The sequence below is a fragment of the Pseudophryne corroboree genome, chromosome 8 (genome assembly GCF_028390025.1).
Source record: "Pseudophryne corroboree isolate aPseCor3 chromosome 8, aPseCor3.hap2, whole genome shotgun sequence".
Lineage (NCBI taxonomy): Eukaryota > Metazoa > Chordata > Amphibia > Anura > Myobatrachidae > Pseudophryne > Pseudophryne corroboree.
Window position 1 is genome coordinate 48766504 of NC_086451.1, and position 16930 is coordinate 48783433.

Below are 16930 nucleotides of genomic sequence, written 5' to 3' on the forward strand. Positions count from 1 at the left end.
TGGATTACTATGTTGCAGACTGTAGAGTAATGATTTGGAATTGAGAAGAATTTATCATGAGACATACCAGCCCACTGTCACTATTACATCAAAAAGTCCCAATCTGTGACCGCACTGGGGGTGGTGCTTATGGGGTAGTGGGTGGGGCTTCATTGGAAAGTTTGTAGAAATATTGTGTAAGCCAGTCAGCAGTAAAATTCATGATAATACAGATACTCAGTAGCTGGTTTTCTCCATGCCAGTAAGAAATATGGCTGACTGACTGTAGTGATGTGAGCAGTCAGCCATTTTGTATATGGACAGGTATATGAGCCCAGTGCACAGCCACATCAGTGGCAGTTGACAGTTGAAGCTCTGGTGGCTGATACTATAGTCTTGCCTTGGAAGAGCGAGCTAGTGTGCTTTGCAGCTAGTGTTATACTTCCAGCGATTTATCTTGTTGTTCAGAGCACAATAAAATCTGTGGTTTTCCTGAACATTTTTTTATTTTATTTTTTTCTATTTGGTGGTTTTATTGGACATCTGGAGATGAGCCGGAGAACGGAGCTGAGACGGCTCCTGGAGAATCAGAGGAGGTGGAGCCGTCACGGAGATCATGGTAAGTGAGATTTTGATACCGTGATTTCAATCTAAGGGGCAGCTTTATCAAAGATTGGATAGAAATTAAGTACTAAGTGATCAGCTTCCAACTGTCATTAAAATAACAGGAGCTGACTGGCTGGTACTTCCCTCTCCCCACATTACCTTTCTCCAAGCTGTGATAAATCTCCGCTATGTCCTCTCAGCCTGTGTGGCATGCGGGTGGCAGTTGGAGTTAGCTGCACATTAGCTATATGTCCTGCCTTATACTATGTGGGAGATTCCTGAAAGCTTGGGGAGAGATAAAAAGGTCTATGTACTAAGACTTGGAGAGAGATAACGTGAAAGGAGATAAATTACAAACCAACCAGTTCCTGTCATTTTTCAACACACAGCCTATAACATGGCAGTTAGGAGCTGATTGGCTGGTACTTTATCTCATCCACTTTATCCCAGGCTTCATACATAGACCCCGATATACCAACCAATCAGCTCCTAACATGTTACAGTCAGAGGGGGAGATATACTAAGCCTTATCCTTAAAGTGATATAGTGGATAGAGATAAAGCACCAGCCAATCAGCTATGTTACAGGCTGGGTTTGAATGATGACAGTTAGCACCTGATTGGCTGCTACTTTATCTCTCTCCAAGCACTGATAAATATCCCCCCATGCTATGTTACCCTGGGTAGCATGCGGGTGGCAGCTGGAGATGTGGCCCCCATACATCAGCAATAAATTAGGGCAATTTGGCATTTTGCAGATCATTGTGTAAACAAAATCCACAATATATGGGGATCACAGATCGCAGATTCTGACCAGTGATTGGTAAATCAGGTTTTTAAATATGTTGTAATTTACAGATCAATTAAAGCTGTAGATTGCTAGTGTATGGTAACAATCAGCAGATTTGCAGACCGTTACTAGTAACATGATGAGACTTTCCAGATTCAGCAGATCTGTATTTGGTGAAAATGATCTGCAATCACTGAACAATATCTGTAATGTATGGGGGCAGATTGGTGGATTGGGGAATCTTTAACCACTTAACTGATGATGTTTCCCTATAAAACCATTCATAACAGTGTTTTCCTTAAAAAAAATGTTATTAATATTACTTAAAAAGTATTTTTTTCAGTATTATATTATCCTCATCTGCAGAGCGTATCTCCTTGTCACACACTGGGGGACACAGTGGGCTGGTGCGGGCGCATGTGATCTGACCATGCTGCACATTATCTCTATGCCCTGCCACACACTTTTTATATATACATAAACCATCCGCCCCTTATGGGTACTGTTCAGTAATAACACCGGTGCTGAGGATTTGGGATCACACGTAACACAAGGCTGATTTAGGATCTATTGAGCTGCCATCTCTATTCAGCTGCTGGACCAATAGGGAGGTGATGCAGTCTGATAACAATGCAATGTGCTCCGAGTGCCAAAATGAACTGGCAATGGGGTGTGATAGATAGTGAAATAAGAAGATCATGGACGGGTGCGAGTGGTGCCGCATTAAACCCTGTGGAGGCCCTTAGGCAGCCGAAATCTCAGAGCCCCCCTCACAAACTATCTCAATATAATTGTAATTTTACCAACCAACAGTCTACGATCTGGAAACTGTAATGTGACTCTGAGGTCTATGGTTTATGTACTATACAGAGTATGGGAGATATGTGGGTCAGGTTGGAGGGATTACATGCATGAGCTGGATGGAAAGTTTTGGGGTGGAAAGAGGAGTGTGAGCAGATAGTGGGGAGTGTACGGGGTCCAGGGTTGGGTGAGATGTCACCAGCAGCCATGAGAAGGTGCTGGGTGAGATAGAGGACATGCCCGGATGAATTGTGGGTGTGAGGTGCTTCTGCTTATGCAGGCCTGAGAGTGCACTGGTGCAGGGAACAAAGCAGCTCATGGTGCAGACTAGCGAGGAGGGACACAGTGATGGGGAACTAATGCAGAGGGAGAAATAGGAGCTGACAGCTGAGCTCTGGGTCCAGCAGCTGAACAGAGATGGACACGGCCAGCTTGGCCCAAAGTAACATGGTGTCTCCGAGTTCACAAAATCACCAAGTCATTGTATGATGTAAGGGGTTTCTCATACTCAGCCCTCAGGACCGCTGACAGGTCACGTGCTGCAGACCCCCTAGCTGGGGCACAGGTGGGCTCATCACTCGCTGTATCTGTCACATTACAAAAGTTCCAGCACATTCATTCCTGACTGACACAGTCTAGGGAGACACAGGAGGTATGGAAAACATGGCCTGTTAGGGGTGCTGAGGACCAAGTATAAGAAACACTGACCTGAACCATTAGAGCTCAGTCCTCAGCATGTTTTCATTTATAGACTAGTTCAGTATTTTTAGATGATTTTCCCGTTCCGCTACTCACTTATGTTCCTTACAGGCTAGACCAGACTCTCCCACACCCCTCACACCCTTATTCCCATCTCTTTATTACCCTACTCCCACCTATTCTACCCCCACTAATGCACCCTCACATCTAGCCCAATCTCCACTCTGAGCCGCTCTCGTTCCTCTGGTGCCTTCTCATTTATTCCCCCTCCGACCACTCATAGATATTATAGGGGCTCCTTGGGATACTTATGGTGGATCTGTCCGAGAATCACAGGGTTCTGGTCAGCGACTGATCGTCTGAATGTCACACTCACTGGTATTACCATTCCCTACTCCACTGCAGACACACACAGCAGTACTCACTCATGCAGCTAAATGCAGCTAATTGTACTGCTGCTGCTCATTAGAAACATCCAGCGCTGCCTCCCTTCTCTGCTCTACTCAACCCTATTTGGAAAATCTACACCTGGAATACATTTCTAGCGTCCTGCCTGAGCACCCCAGCCAGTTTGCATATATATGGGCACCTTATATTTGTCACAACGAGGCCTCCTCCACTATATCCCCTGCTTAGATCTGATATTTTATCACTTAATGATTTGTCATGCCAGCACTCCCCCTTCCTCCTCCCTTCCTGCATGCACCCCTACCAACACTCTCTTCTTTCTCCCCCCTCCTCCTTTTTACCTCTCATTTCCCCTCTTGTCGCTTTTCTTGTCTCCCTATATCGCTTCTGTTTAGTGCAGCTCCCCTCAGGCCTTCTGTTCTACCTGCATTATTCTGTGTCTTTTCTTACTGGATCACCTAGAGATCCATTCTCCCAATGAGAGCGGCTCCTTATTGGTTCCTTTCTTGCTTAATGCTGTAATATTGCTCTTAATGGAAATTTCACTTACAAAAATAACTATAATAAATGAAACAACTCTTATTCTGACAGTCTCTTACAGTGTAACACTATCAATGATATACCAAAATGTTTACTGTAACTCAAGTTATTGATCGGCAATTGATTGGTACATGTTATCGATAGGTAATTGTTATGGCTACTATATAAGATATATCTTTTCAGATGATTCAACCCAGACCGTATTTGAGGAGAGACTGCGGTCTGAGCGCCGAGGAGGTGAAAGGAGAGCTCGTCAGGACACCCAGGAACATCTGCAGAGACCTCAGAGGGAGCAGAGACACCGAAGCCGTTCTCCTCTTCCTGCTCCTGAGATGGCACCAACAGACGGACCAAGTCCAGATCCTCTCCCTGGTCCAAGTCATCTACAGCCAACGTCTCAGCAGCCAGCGGAGAATAGGCAGAATCTCTCGGACATGGTGCACGAGATCGTCATGCAGATGAGGACAGCCGCTGAGGGAGCTGACAATGAGCAGAATATCCCGGCCATTTTGGAAGAGATCATCGAACAGAACAGGCCAGCTGTGGTGGAAGAGATGCACAGGCAGAATGTCCAGGCCCTGCAGCTAAGGATCAGATTTTTCCAATCTACCATCATTGCTGGGGATGAAGCGACACAGTCATGTGCCATCTGTCTGATGCAGTACCAAGATGGGGAGCGAGTGTCTACCCTGCCCTGCAGCCACAAGTACCATCCAAGCTGCATCTCACAGTGGTTTGCAACACATTCCAGCTGTCCCCTGTGCCGCAGAGAGTGCATCCCAGCGCAGATTGAGTGTTGGATCTCCTGAATACGGTAAGAGGAAGATCTAAATTACCACCTTCTCTAGATTCCATACCACCTCCTCCACTCTACTTTGGGCCTACTGCCCACACTGCTCACCGGGCCTAGTGCTCGCCTATTGTGCCATTCTATTGGGTCTAATGCCCCTTTTATATTGCCCGGGCCTAGTGCCTGCCTAATGATTCCCAGGCCTAGCGCCTGCTATGTCCACGGGCCTAGTGCCCGGACCCTGTTGGTCTAGGGTGAGACCGTCTGGATTTGCCCATCCTAATGGCTGTGGCTGGATTAGGCTTGGTCCGGACCCGCCCAACGCGTGGTCTTCGCTGGAGGCGGGATAACTCCCACCACCTCCGGGCTTCCTGGAGTCTACTGGCAGTAATGGCCAGTAAAAGTTTTTTTCCGTTGCACACCGCTGTCCCAGGGCTTCGGCGTCTTATCCACATCTGCGGCGTCGCAACGACTTTTCCAACCTGCGGCCTAGCGCCGGATGAAGAGATACCACAGCTTAGTGCTGATTTATCACACCTGTAGACTAGCGCCGACTTATCCAACCTGCGGCCTAGCGCAGGATCAAGAAATACTACGGCCTAGTGCCGACTTACCACACCTGCGGTTAATCGCACAATGTAAGACTACTGGGCATTGTGCCCTTGCCTATACCAACCTTGTCGTCCACATAGTAGCTTTGGGCTTACCGCCCACTGTGCCCTGGCCAACTGTTGCCTATCTGTGGGACTTTGCTGCCATGGGCGTGTTGCCCGCCTACCTGAAATGATCCAAATGCTTTGGGCCTATTGCTCATTTACCTGAGCCTCTTACAATAGTTTTGGGCCTAATGACCACGGGACCCCGACCTATTGCTGCCGTTAGGGGCTAAAGATTCTATCCACGGGCCTAGTGTCCATGTAGTGTGCAGCTCTATTGGGCCTTATGCCCACACTGCTCACCGGGCCTAGTGCTCGCCTATTGTGCCATTCTATTGGGCCTAATGCCCCTTTATGTCACCCAGGCCTAGTGTCCGCGTAATGAATCCCAGGTCTTGTGCCTGCTATGTCCACGGGCCTAGTGCCCGAACCCTGTTGGTCTAGTGTGGGACCGTCTGGATTTACTCATCCTAATGGCTGTGGCTGGATGAAGCTTGGTCCAGACCCGCCCAACGCGTGGTCTTCGCCGGAGGCGGGATGTCTCCTACCACCTCCGGGCTTCCTGGAGTATTCACCTGGGCAGTGGTGGCCAGTAAAAGCTCTTTTCCATCGCACACTACTGTCCCAGGGCTTTGACGTCTTATCCACATTTGCGGCGTTGCGCCGACTTATCCAACCTGCGGCCTAGCGGCGGCTGAAGAGATACCACAGCTTAGCGTTGACTTACCACATTTGTAGACTAGCGCCGACTTATCCAACCTGCGGTCTAGCGCAGGATCAAGTGATACTACGGCCTAGTGCCGATTTACCACACCTGCGGTTAATCGCACATTGTAAGACAACTAGGCCTTGTGCCCTTGCCTATACCAACCTTGTCATCCACACAATAGCTTTGGGCTTACCACCCACTGTCCCTCAGCCTATTGTTGTGTATCTGGGGGACTTTGCTGCCATGGGCCTGTTGCCCGCCTACTTAATATGATCCAAATGTTTTGGGCCTATTGCCCACCTACCTGAGCTTTGTGCCTAATGACCACGGGGCCCAGACCTATTGCTTCTGTTGAGAGCTAAATCTTCTATCCATGGGCCTAGTGCCCACCTAATGTGCAAGTCTATTGGGCCTACTGCCCACACTGCTCCTCGGGCCTAGTGCCCACTTATTGTGCCAGTCTATTGGGCCTTATGCCCCTTTATTTCCACCGGGCCTAGTGCGCACCTAATGCGACCCAGGCCTAGTGCCTGCTATGCCCACGGGCCTAGTCTCAAACTCTGGTGGTCTAGGGTGGGAACGTCTGGATTTATCCATCCTAAGGGCTGTGGTTGGGCCAAGCTTTGTCCAGACCCGTCCACCGCGTGGTCTTCACCAGAGGCGGGATGGCTCCCACCACCTCCGGGCTTCCTGGAGTCTTCACCTCGGCAGTGGTGGCCAGTAAAAGCTCTTTTCTGTCGCACACCGCTGTCCCAGGGCTTCCGGCGTCTTCACCGACAAGCGTCGGATCTTTGATCTTCACCCGGCGGGCGGCGGTGTGTAACAGCTCTTTCACAACTGCCACCACCCTCCTGGACTTCCGGCGCCTTCCCCTGCGTCTTCTATCTTCAATCTTCGGGAGCTCTTCACTGCTCCCTCCCGGCTGACATACTGCTCACCCGTGCCCGATGCTGGCTGATATAAGCCAGTGTTAGGAGGCGGGGCTATGATGTAGCGAGCCAGGATTGACTCGCCGCCGCCGCCACTCGATGCAAGTACGCCGCCATTACACACGTGGAGCGGAAGAGGTTATTCACCAACGCCTCCATGGCCGCTGCTGAACTCTGCAGCCAGTTGGGCAGGTGGGGACTGGACCAGACACGGCCCAGGTCCCCAGCGCTGCCTGGTTCCACTGCCGGTTCCTTCCCCATAGGACGGCACCAGGATCCCTCTTGATCCCAGCCCGACCCAGGAAAGGAAGAACAGAGCACATAGTAGCAGGTCCAGTGACTGCGCTAGTACACTGGGCATTGCTACACATGTGCAGTACAGGTCCATGACATTGGTCAAACTACGGTATTAGATCATCAGTGATTCACAGTCTGATTCCGCTTGAGGGTGGGGTGGGGTGGCAACAGCCTGTTTCTCAAAATGGATTTGTGTCGCCGCTGTTTTTAGGGAGGGACTAGGCCAGGATTATCCGCCTGAGGTTGTAGATTTCATGGCTCCTTCATAGTAGATGCGGTGGCTGACTTGCGCGACTCCTTGGGTCACTCAGCCGGCCGATAGTGTTGCAGAAGATCTGATACTGCCTCCTAGGAAGCAGCTCGGATCAGTAATGCACGCAGGAGGCATGACGCATCCTGCTGTATTACCATATTAGCGCTACCACTGCTGCTTTTGTATAAGCAGCAGATATAGTTCCTCCATCCACATCTGAATCAGGCCCACTGCTCCTACTGGCCAGTGGCCATCTTATGTGTAGCACTGGGGGAATCCTTTGCATACCCCACAGCCGTCCTGCTTTGGATAGGATAGTCCCGCTTTTCTGGAACTGTCAGGCTGTCCCATCCGCGGGGCGCAATGTCCCGGGGTGAGGGGAGTTAGGGGGAGCACTCTAACCCGTGCTCTGCATAGCATACATGCCATGTGCAAGGAATCTACCAGAGCCTGATTCAGGAGGCGTCTTATGCAAATAGACATCACCTGATGGCTTCTCTGATCTGCTGCTGTTCTGATCATTGTACCACCTGTGTTAGCATCGGTCATCTGAGTAAACCTCAGGCCTTGACGCACCAAGAAAACGGGTCCGACATCAGTGGCGGAACTTGAGGGTGTTGGGCTCAGGTTCAAAAATATGCTCTGGGCCCCCCTCCGTCATACGGGGGTTTTCGCATCGGCGATGTCATTTATAGCTTTCGCTTTTGCTCCCCTTGTAGTGGCTATGGCCCCTGATTCTGCACTGCCCTTGACCATGGTTCAGGGCTGGGGTCTTATTTCCGTCCCGTCCAGACCGGCGATGCAGCAGTTTTTGCAGGCATGTCAGGACATGGGAGCGGCTGTTGTCCAACTGGGTATGAGCGCACCTGCAACAGTAGAGTATACTAGGGCGCCCGCTATGGTTTCTCCTCCCCTTTTGCCCACCTCAGTAGCTTCATCTTCGGAGGCGGCTTTAACTCCTTTTTCAGAGTTTGGTGAAGAGCTGAGAGAAGATGAAGCTGTTTCCTCGGTGGAGGCGTTGGTGACTGGTCAGACCGAGACTTCAGGTGAGGCAGAGCCAGATTAAGGGGGGGCCAGAGGATATGTTACCCTGGGCCCCCTCGCCTCTTCGGGGCCCCCCATGATGGACCAATTTTGTCTTTCAGAGATAGAGACAGCAGCTTTGTCTACATCTCTGCAGCGGCCGGGGCCACCCGCAGTCACAATCAGAGTGCCTGCCTGGCTGCTCCTCACAGAGAGCTCTGATAGGCAGAGCTCTCTGCATTGGATACATTACACCCACACAGCTGAGGCCGGGAGCTACTGAGCATGTGCAGCAGCAGATCAGCTCACATGGACTCCAGCAGTGACTCTCCTCCTCTTCCTGTTTTGGTTAATTTTGTATGTGTATGCGTGTGTTTTGTAGGTATGCTGTGTATTTATGTATGCTGTGTGTGTGTAGGTATGCTGTATATGTATGTATGTATGCTGTATGTGTGTGTAGGAATGCTGTGTGTATGCTGTGTATGTATGTATGTATGCTGTCTGTGTGTGGGTATGCTGTATGTATGTATACATGCTGTGTGTATGTATGCATGATGGGTGTGTGTAGGTATGCTATACATGTATGTATACTACGTGTGTATGTATGATGTGTGTGTTGTGTGTATGTATGCTGTGTGTATGTATGCTGTGTGTATATAAGCATGCTATGTGTGTTTGTAGGAATGCTGTCTATGTATGTATGTACAGTATGTGTGTGTGTATGTATGTATGTTTTGTGTATGTATGCATATGTGTTTGTATATATGCTGTATGTGTTGTGTGTATGAACGTATGTGTGTATGCATTCTATGTGTGTAGGTATGCTGTGTGAATGTATGTACGTATATATGCTGTGTGCGTGGGGATTCCGAATGTCATTATGCTGACCTCGGCATCCCTAGCGGTGGAATGCCGGCAGGAGGCGAGCACAACTTAGCCCCATGCGGGCTCGGTGGTGAGTTACGCTCACGACAGGTTTTATTCTCTCTCATAGAGGGGGAATCACCTACCTCGCCGGTATACCGGCGGCGGCATGGTGCCCCCGTTGGGATCTCAGCGTCTGTATTGTGACTGCCGGGATCCCGACTGTCGGTATGCTAACTGGGGATTCAGAGGATGATGGCTCTGGCTCTGCTACTAGCGCGGTCAGGGCATGGAAGCAAGCTGCTAAGGGGGTATTCAATTTATTCAATTACGTGCCTTTTTTTACCAGTCAAAAAAATGGCAATAATTCGACACAGGGCATTCAGTTGCGGGCTTTTCACCCGTTTTTTAATCCATTTTCGCCCATGCCATTTCACTTTTTTTGGTTGAAAAATGAACGAAAACACCTGCGAATTTGCCAAAACACGTGTATCTGCGGTGGATTCCCCGATACGTGTGGTTTTCGCCAGTGCCGGATTTTTCGACCAGTCAAAAAAAACGTCTCGGGCATTGAATAGGGCGAATGTAAATTCGACCTAAAAATGGGTGAAAAGTGCAGTTCTTTCGACTCGTCGAAAAAAACAGTACTAATTGAATACGCCACTAAGTATGCTAGGCAAGAGGCGGTTAGGCGTGATTGACTATGCTCTGGCGAGTTCAGATAGTTTGCGCAGGCCTTAGCAGCGTTTAGGCGCATGCAGGAATTGTTGCGCTGTTTGTTGCGTGTTGCGCTGTCTTGTACGTCTCCCCCTGTCCTCCCTACTCGGGGATTAGCTACTCGCCACTGTTGGCAGTGGGAGTTTAGAGGGATTTAACAATTTTTTACCTGGACTGACGGACTTAATTCGACTTAATTATACTTGATTTGGCTAATTGGATTTCAATTATGTGTCCCTCAGCAGGTTTTAAGTTTTACCTCTGACCGAGTTTACTTGTGTGACCCCCTCCCCCCTTTATTTGTTTTACCTATCCTATTGTATCTATATGTTGCTTCGATTGGCCTGAAGCTCGTTTACATGGAATTTCCATGATTTTTTTTTCTTTTTGGCAGATCGTCAGGGTGATAGGCGCAAGGGTTGCATAGCTGGCCGCGCATGTTTTCTGCTCAGCTAGGTTTATGGCTTTAAAATTAATGTATGGCGTAAACTTAATTTCTCTTTTATTTACCGTTTAAAGCTCATTTAAATAAATTGCTAACAGTTTCTGCCAAATTCACGTCTCCGTGTCGTTATTTTATGTAAGGTTTATGTTGGGTATCACTGATGCATACATAGCGCAATCCTCAGCCGTTAGGAGGGTGAGTATAACCCTTACTGCCCCCTGTGCTGTACCTGTGTGTATGTTATCAGGGGTAAGAGGGGATGTGTCTGAGGCCTGGGAGCCAGTAGGCAGGTTACTTATATAGCACGTCAGAGCTGCACAGCAATGTCCATAGGGGTTATACATGTAACATGGTTACAGACTAGCACATCTCGTTACTAATATACTAGATAATAGAAGGGGAGGAGAGAGCTCTACTACAGCAGCTACAGCTGACTTTCTGCGGGAGGAGAGGACACAAAGGGGGAGAAATCCTGAAGATGCCGGTGGCAAGAGCTGATCGGGGGAAGCAGTGGAGGGGTCATTGGCAGAGACAAGTGGGTGGGAGTGTAAGGTGAGCTGAGAAGGGAAATGTAGGGAGAAGAGTGGGTAAGGGCTTTGTAGGTGAGTATGAGGAGTTACATTTTATTCTGTGGGGTATAGGGAGCCCATAGAGTACCTGGCACAGGTGAGCAGCAGAGGCAGAGCGACGAGAGGAAAATGAGGTGGGCAGCACAGATAAGGGTAGACTGAGTGGGTGAGATGGTAATTGGGAACACCAGAGAGGAAGATATTACAGTAACACTGGGGAGAGAGGAGGGGATGGGCAAGGGACTGAATGTGGGGGGATAAGAGGGAATGGAGGTTATAGATTGCACCAATGGGTACCATTATTATAAATTAAAATAGCGTAATTAGGATGAAAAAATACTGATCTATTGATGGAACAGTGATGATTTCAATGAGGTCCAACTGATTCATGTCTAACCTGTGGCAGCCCCCTCCCCGTCACTCCTGTGCCACCCTGGGGTGCCTCGGGACACTTGCAGGGGTGCCTTGGATTGGTGGTCCAGGACCACTTCAAATTATTTATGGTCAATGTAATAGGCAAAACCAGTGCCGGTGGCTGCCATTCCTAACAGAAGCAAATCGTGTCGCTGACCACACAATTACACCTAATAATGACATATAATAAGAATTTACTTACCGATAATTCTATTTCTCGGAGTCCGTAGTGGATGCTGGGGTTCCTGAAAGGACCATGGGGAATAGCGGCTCCGCAGGAGACAGGGCACAAAAAGTAAAGCTTTACGATCAGGTGGTGTGTACTGGCTCCTCCCCCTATGACCCTCCTCCAAGCCTCAGTTAGGATACTGTGCCCGGACGAGCGTACACAATAAGGAAGGATTTATGAATCCCGGGTAAGACTCATACCAGCCACACCAATCACACCGTACAACCTGTGATCTAAACCCAGTTAACAGTATGATAACAGAGGAGCCTCTGAAAGATGGCTCCCTACAACAATAACCCGAATTAGGTAACAATAACTATGTACAATTATTGCAGATAATCCGCACTTGGGATGGGCGCCCAGCATCCACTACGGACTCCGAGAAATAGAATTATCGGTAAGTAAATTCTTATTTTCTCTATCGTCCTAGTGGATGCTGGGGTTCCTGAAAGGACCATGGGGATTATACCAAAGCTCCCAAACGGGCGGGAGAGTGCGGATGACTCTGCAGCACCGAATGAGAGAACTCCAGGTCCTCCTTAGCCAGGGTATCAAATTTGTAGAATTTTACAAACGTGTTCTCCCCCGACCACGTAGCCGCTCGGCAGAGTTGTAATGCCGAGACCCCTCGGGCAGCCGCCCAAGAAGAACCCACCTTCCTTGTGGAGTGGGCTTTTACCGATTTTGGCTGTGGCAGGCCTGCCACAGAATGTGCAAGCTGAATCGTACTACAAATCCAGCGAGCAATAGTCTGCTTAGACGCAGGAGCGCCCAACTTGTTGGGAGCATATAGTATAAACAGTGAGTCAGATTTCCTGACTCCAGCTGTCCTTGAAATGTATATTTTTAAAGCTCTGACAACGTCCAACAACTTGGAGTCCTCCAAGTCGCTTGTAGCCGCAGGCACTACAATAGGCTGGTTCAGATGAAATGCTGACACCACCTTAGGGAGAAAATGCGGACGAGTCCGCAGTTCTGCCCTGTCCGAATGGAAAATCAGATATGGGCTTTTGTAAGATAAAGCTGCCAGTTCTGACACTCTCCTGGCCGAAGCCAGGGCTAGTAGCATGGTCACTTTCCATGTGAGATATTTCAAATCCACAGTTTTTAGTGGTTCAAACCAATGAGATTTGAGAAAGTCCAAAACAACATTGAGCTCCCACGGTGCCACTGGAGGCACCACAGGGGGCTGTATATGCAGCACTCCCTTAACAAAAGTCTGGACTTCAGGAACTGAAGCCAATTCTTTCTGGAAGAAAATCGACAGGGCCGAAATTTGAACCTTAATAGATCCCAATTTGAGACCCATAGACAATCCTGATTGCAGGAAATGTAGGAATCGACCCAGTTGAAATTCCTCCGTCGGAGCACTCCGATCCTCGCACCACGCAACATATTTTCGCCAAATGCGGTGATAATGTTGCGCGGTTACTTCCTTCCTTGCTTTAATCAAAGTAGGAATGACTTCTTCCGGCATGCCTTTTTCCTTTAGGATCCGGCGTTCAACCGCCATGCCGTCAAACGCAGCCGCGGTAAGTCTTGAAACAGACAGGGACCCTGCTGAAGCAAGTCCCTTCTCAGAGGTAGAGGCCACGGATCTTCCGTGATCATCTCTTGAAGTTCCGGGTACCAAGTCCTTCTTGGCCAATCCGGAACCACTAGTATCGTTCTTACGCCTCTTTGCCGTATAATTCTCAATACTTTTGGTATGAGAGGCAGAGGAGGAAACACATACACCGACTGGTACACCCAAGGCGTTACCAGCGCGTCCACAGCTATTGCCTGCGGATCTCTTGACCTGGCGCAATACCTGTCCAGTTTTTTGTTGAGGCGAGACGCCATCATGTCCACCATTGGTCTTTCCCAACGGGTTACCAGCATGTGGAAAACTTCTGGATGAAGACCCCACTCTCCCGGGTGAAGGTCGTGTCTGCTGAGGAAGTCTGCTTCCCAGTTGTCCACTCCCGGGATGAACACTGCTGACAGTGCTATCACATGATTCTGTTGCCTTATAGGTAATTGTCTGCACTTAGTATAATATTAGGGCAATGGATATTGTCTGAATCAAAATATAATTCATTATAAATAGGCGATGTTACCATAGTGGACAGTATACTGGATATATATAGTAAGGAATAGATATGAAATAAGTTTGAATGTATGAGGTAATGTTTAGCTGATTTAAGAAATTAGGTTTGTGTATGTGTTTATATAGATATACTGTATATTTGTGTTTTACAGCAAGATGGTAAAAAATAGTGTAGGGAACAGGTTTATTCTGCTCTAGTCATAAATAAGGCCAGAGAGGTTACAGTAAGATCAAGAGTCATTGTAGAGAAAAGGTATTAGGCCATAAATGATAATAGGTATGTGACAGAGCTCTGTTGGTCATTGGAATTCACAGGTGTGCTTACAGTAGATCAGAATCTACTGGTTTGTCTATTGTCCAGTGAAGGTTAAAAGCTAGGGAGTATAAATTAACTACTATGAAAAGAGATCACATCCATTGATAAAACATTGTGTAACCGACCCCAGGAAAACTTGTCAATACAACAGAACTTTGGATGAAAAGACATTCCAGATTTTACAATACTATACTTGCTTAAGGCAGTGTGGACACCACACTTTTATGACACCATGCCTCCGTGAACAGGACACGACAGCCCAGTTCAATGTTTGTTTTATTACACCTTGGAATCTGACAAACCTATAATTACCTATTCCATTGGAAACTATGAGAATATGATAGTTTGAATTGGTAAAATATGAGATAAAAGGACCAGACTTGTAGTTAGGAGTTAGAAGGAAGAGGGAGAGGGAGAAGAAGAAGGAGAAGGAAGGAAGTCAGTCAGGAGGAGAAGTCATGGAGAACATGCAGAAGGAATGATTCTTGGGATGGCAATCTTTAACTTGCAAGTATACATTTTATGTTAGCAATTGAAACTGTTTGTGAAACTTATGTCATGTTGTTTTATGTTATGTAACGAAGGAAGCATATATAATTATAATTAGTATATATATCACTACTGTGTATATCTTATTCTGTACGATTTGATCTGCCTGTAAATAAAGAATCATATAAAAAGAGCGGTAATATTCAAGCTTGAACTCTCTTTAAGGAATCTTAACTTAATAACTTCATAAGTCATATGTATAAGGACTGCATATATGTATCAGCCAATTAGTTTGTAAGCCTGACATAATATATTTGCAGATATATATGATAAATGCATATTAATTGAAATATATCCATATATTAAATACCATATATGATATATTAAATATTAATATTCATAAATATGATTCCATAAAATATTGATTTATGGAATCATATTTATGAATATTAATATTTAATATATCATATATGGTATTTAATATATGGATATATTTCAATTAATATGCATTTATCATATATATCTGCAAATATATTATGTCAGGCTTACAAACTAATTGGCTGATACATATATGCAGTCCTTATACATATGACTTATGAAGTTATTAAGTTAAGATTCCTTAAAGAGAGTTCAAGCTTGAATATTACCGCTCTTTTTATATGATTCTTTATTTACAGGCAGATCAAATCGTACAGAATAAGATATACACAGTAGTGATATATATACTAATTATAATTATATATGCTTCCTTCGTTACATAACATAAAACAACATGACATAAGTTTCACAAACAGTTTCAATTGCTAACATAAAATGTATACTTGCAAGTTAAAGATTGCCATCCCAAGAATCATTCCTTCTGCATGTTCTCCATGACTTCTCCTCCTGACTGACTTCCTTCCTTCTCCTTCTTCTTCTCCCTCTCCCTCTTCCTTCTAACTCCTAACTACAAGTCTGGTCCTTTTATCTCATATTTTACCAATTCAAACTATCATATTCTCATAGTTTCCAATGGAATAGGTAATTATAGGTTTGTCAGATTCCAAGGTGTAATAAAACAAACATTGAACTGGGCTGTCGTGTCCTGTTCACGGAGGCATGGTGTCATAAAAGTGTGGTGTCCACACTGCCTTAAGCAAGTATAGTATTGTAAAATCTGGAATGTCTTTTCATCCAAAGTTCTGTTGTATTGACAAGTTTTCCTGGGGTCGGTTACACAATGTTTTATCAATGGATGTGATCTCTTTTCATAGTAGTTAATTTATACTCCCTAGCTTTTAACCTTCACTGGACAATAGACAAACCAGTAGATTCTGATCTACTGTAAGCACACCTGTGAATTCCAATGACCAACAGAGCTCTGTCACATACCTATTATCATTTATGGCCTAATACCTTTTCTCTACAATGACTCTTGATCTTACTGTAACCTCTCTGGCCTTATTTATGACTAGAGCAGAATAAACCTGTTCCCTACACTATTTTTTACCATCTTGCTGTAAAACACAAATATACAGTATATCTATATAAACACATACACAAACCTAATTTCTTAAATCAGCTAAACATTACCTCATACATTCAAACTTATTTCATATCTATTCCTTACTATATATATCCAGTATACTGTCCACTATGGTAACATCGCCTATTTATAATGAATTATATTTTGATTCAGACAATATCCATTGCCCTAATATTATACTAAGTGCAGACAATTACCTATAAGGCAACAGTCGCCCCCTTGTGGCCATGAGAAATTCTTTTGATTGGCCACACATTAAACTAGCGTAATTGCTTCCAAATACATTTCAAAATATTTCTTCAAACATAACTTTCGTTGTAACCATAATATATACCATAAGTGTAATAATAATAACCATTATGATTTTAAAAATCTCTAAAAATTCTTAGCTTACCTAACCTTATTCTACTTTTTAACTAAAGCAGACAAAACTGAGGTTTTTATTCAGTATTCATGAGGAAAACTAATTTCTACAGACATTTGGAATACCATAGCCCAATTGTAGACCTTTTTTCTGTATCTGGATCAGTACGTTTGGACATTTTTGCTGTTCTTGTATGTAGCAATTTACTGGGATAAGACTGTCATCTGCGTGGTTTGCTTGCAATTGGAGATGCCTTGCGTTTGCATTATGGCCTTGCGTTTGCAACATTTGCACCATTACTAGAAGTAGAATTCTTCGTAGCAGCTGCTCCTTTGCTTGCCATTTCGCTGTTTGAGGCAGAGGGCTGTGTACGTCGAGTGCTGTGTCTTGAACATTCAGTACTTGTGACGACCCTCAGTAATAGTAATAG

The 16930-nt window shown here is 46.1% G+C and overlaps 1 protein-coding gene across 1 annotated transcript; it reads left to right on the forward strand.

Moving 5' to 3' along the window:
* Positions 1-330: 330 nt before the first annotated feature.
* LOC134948396 (E3 ubiquitin-protein ligase RNF12-like) lies at positions 331-10555 on the forward strand. The gene is made up of 2 exons (XM_063936337.1): positions 331-598; positions 4006-10555. Exons 1-2 carry the CDS (start codon positions 529-531, stop codon positions 4629-4631), a joined length of 696 nt encoding a protein of 231 aa, XP_063792407.1. The 5' UTR covers positions 331-528; the 3' UTR covers positions 4632-10555.
* The last annotated feature ends 6375 nt before the right edge of the window (positions 10556-16930 follow it).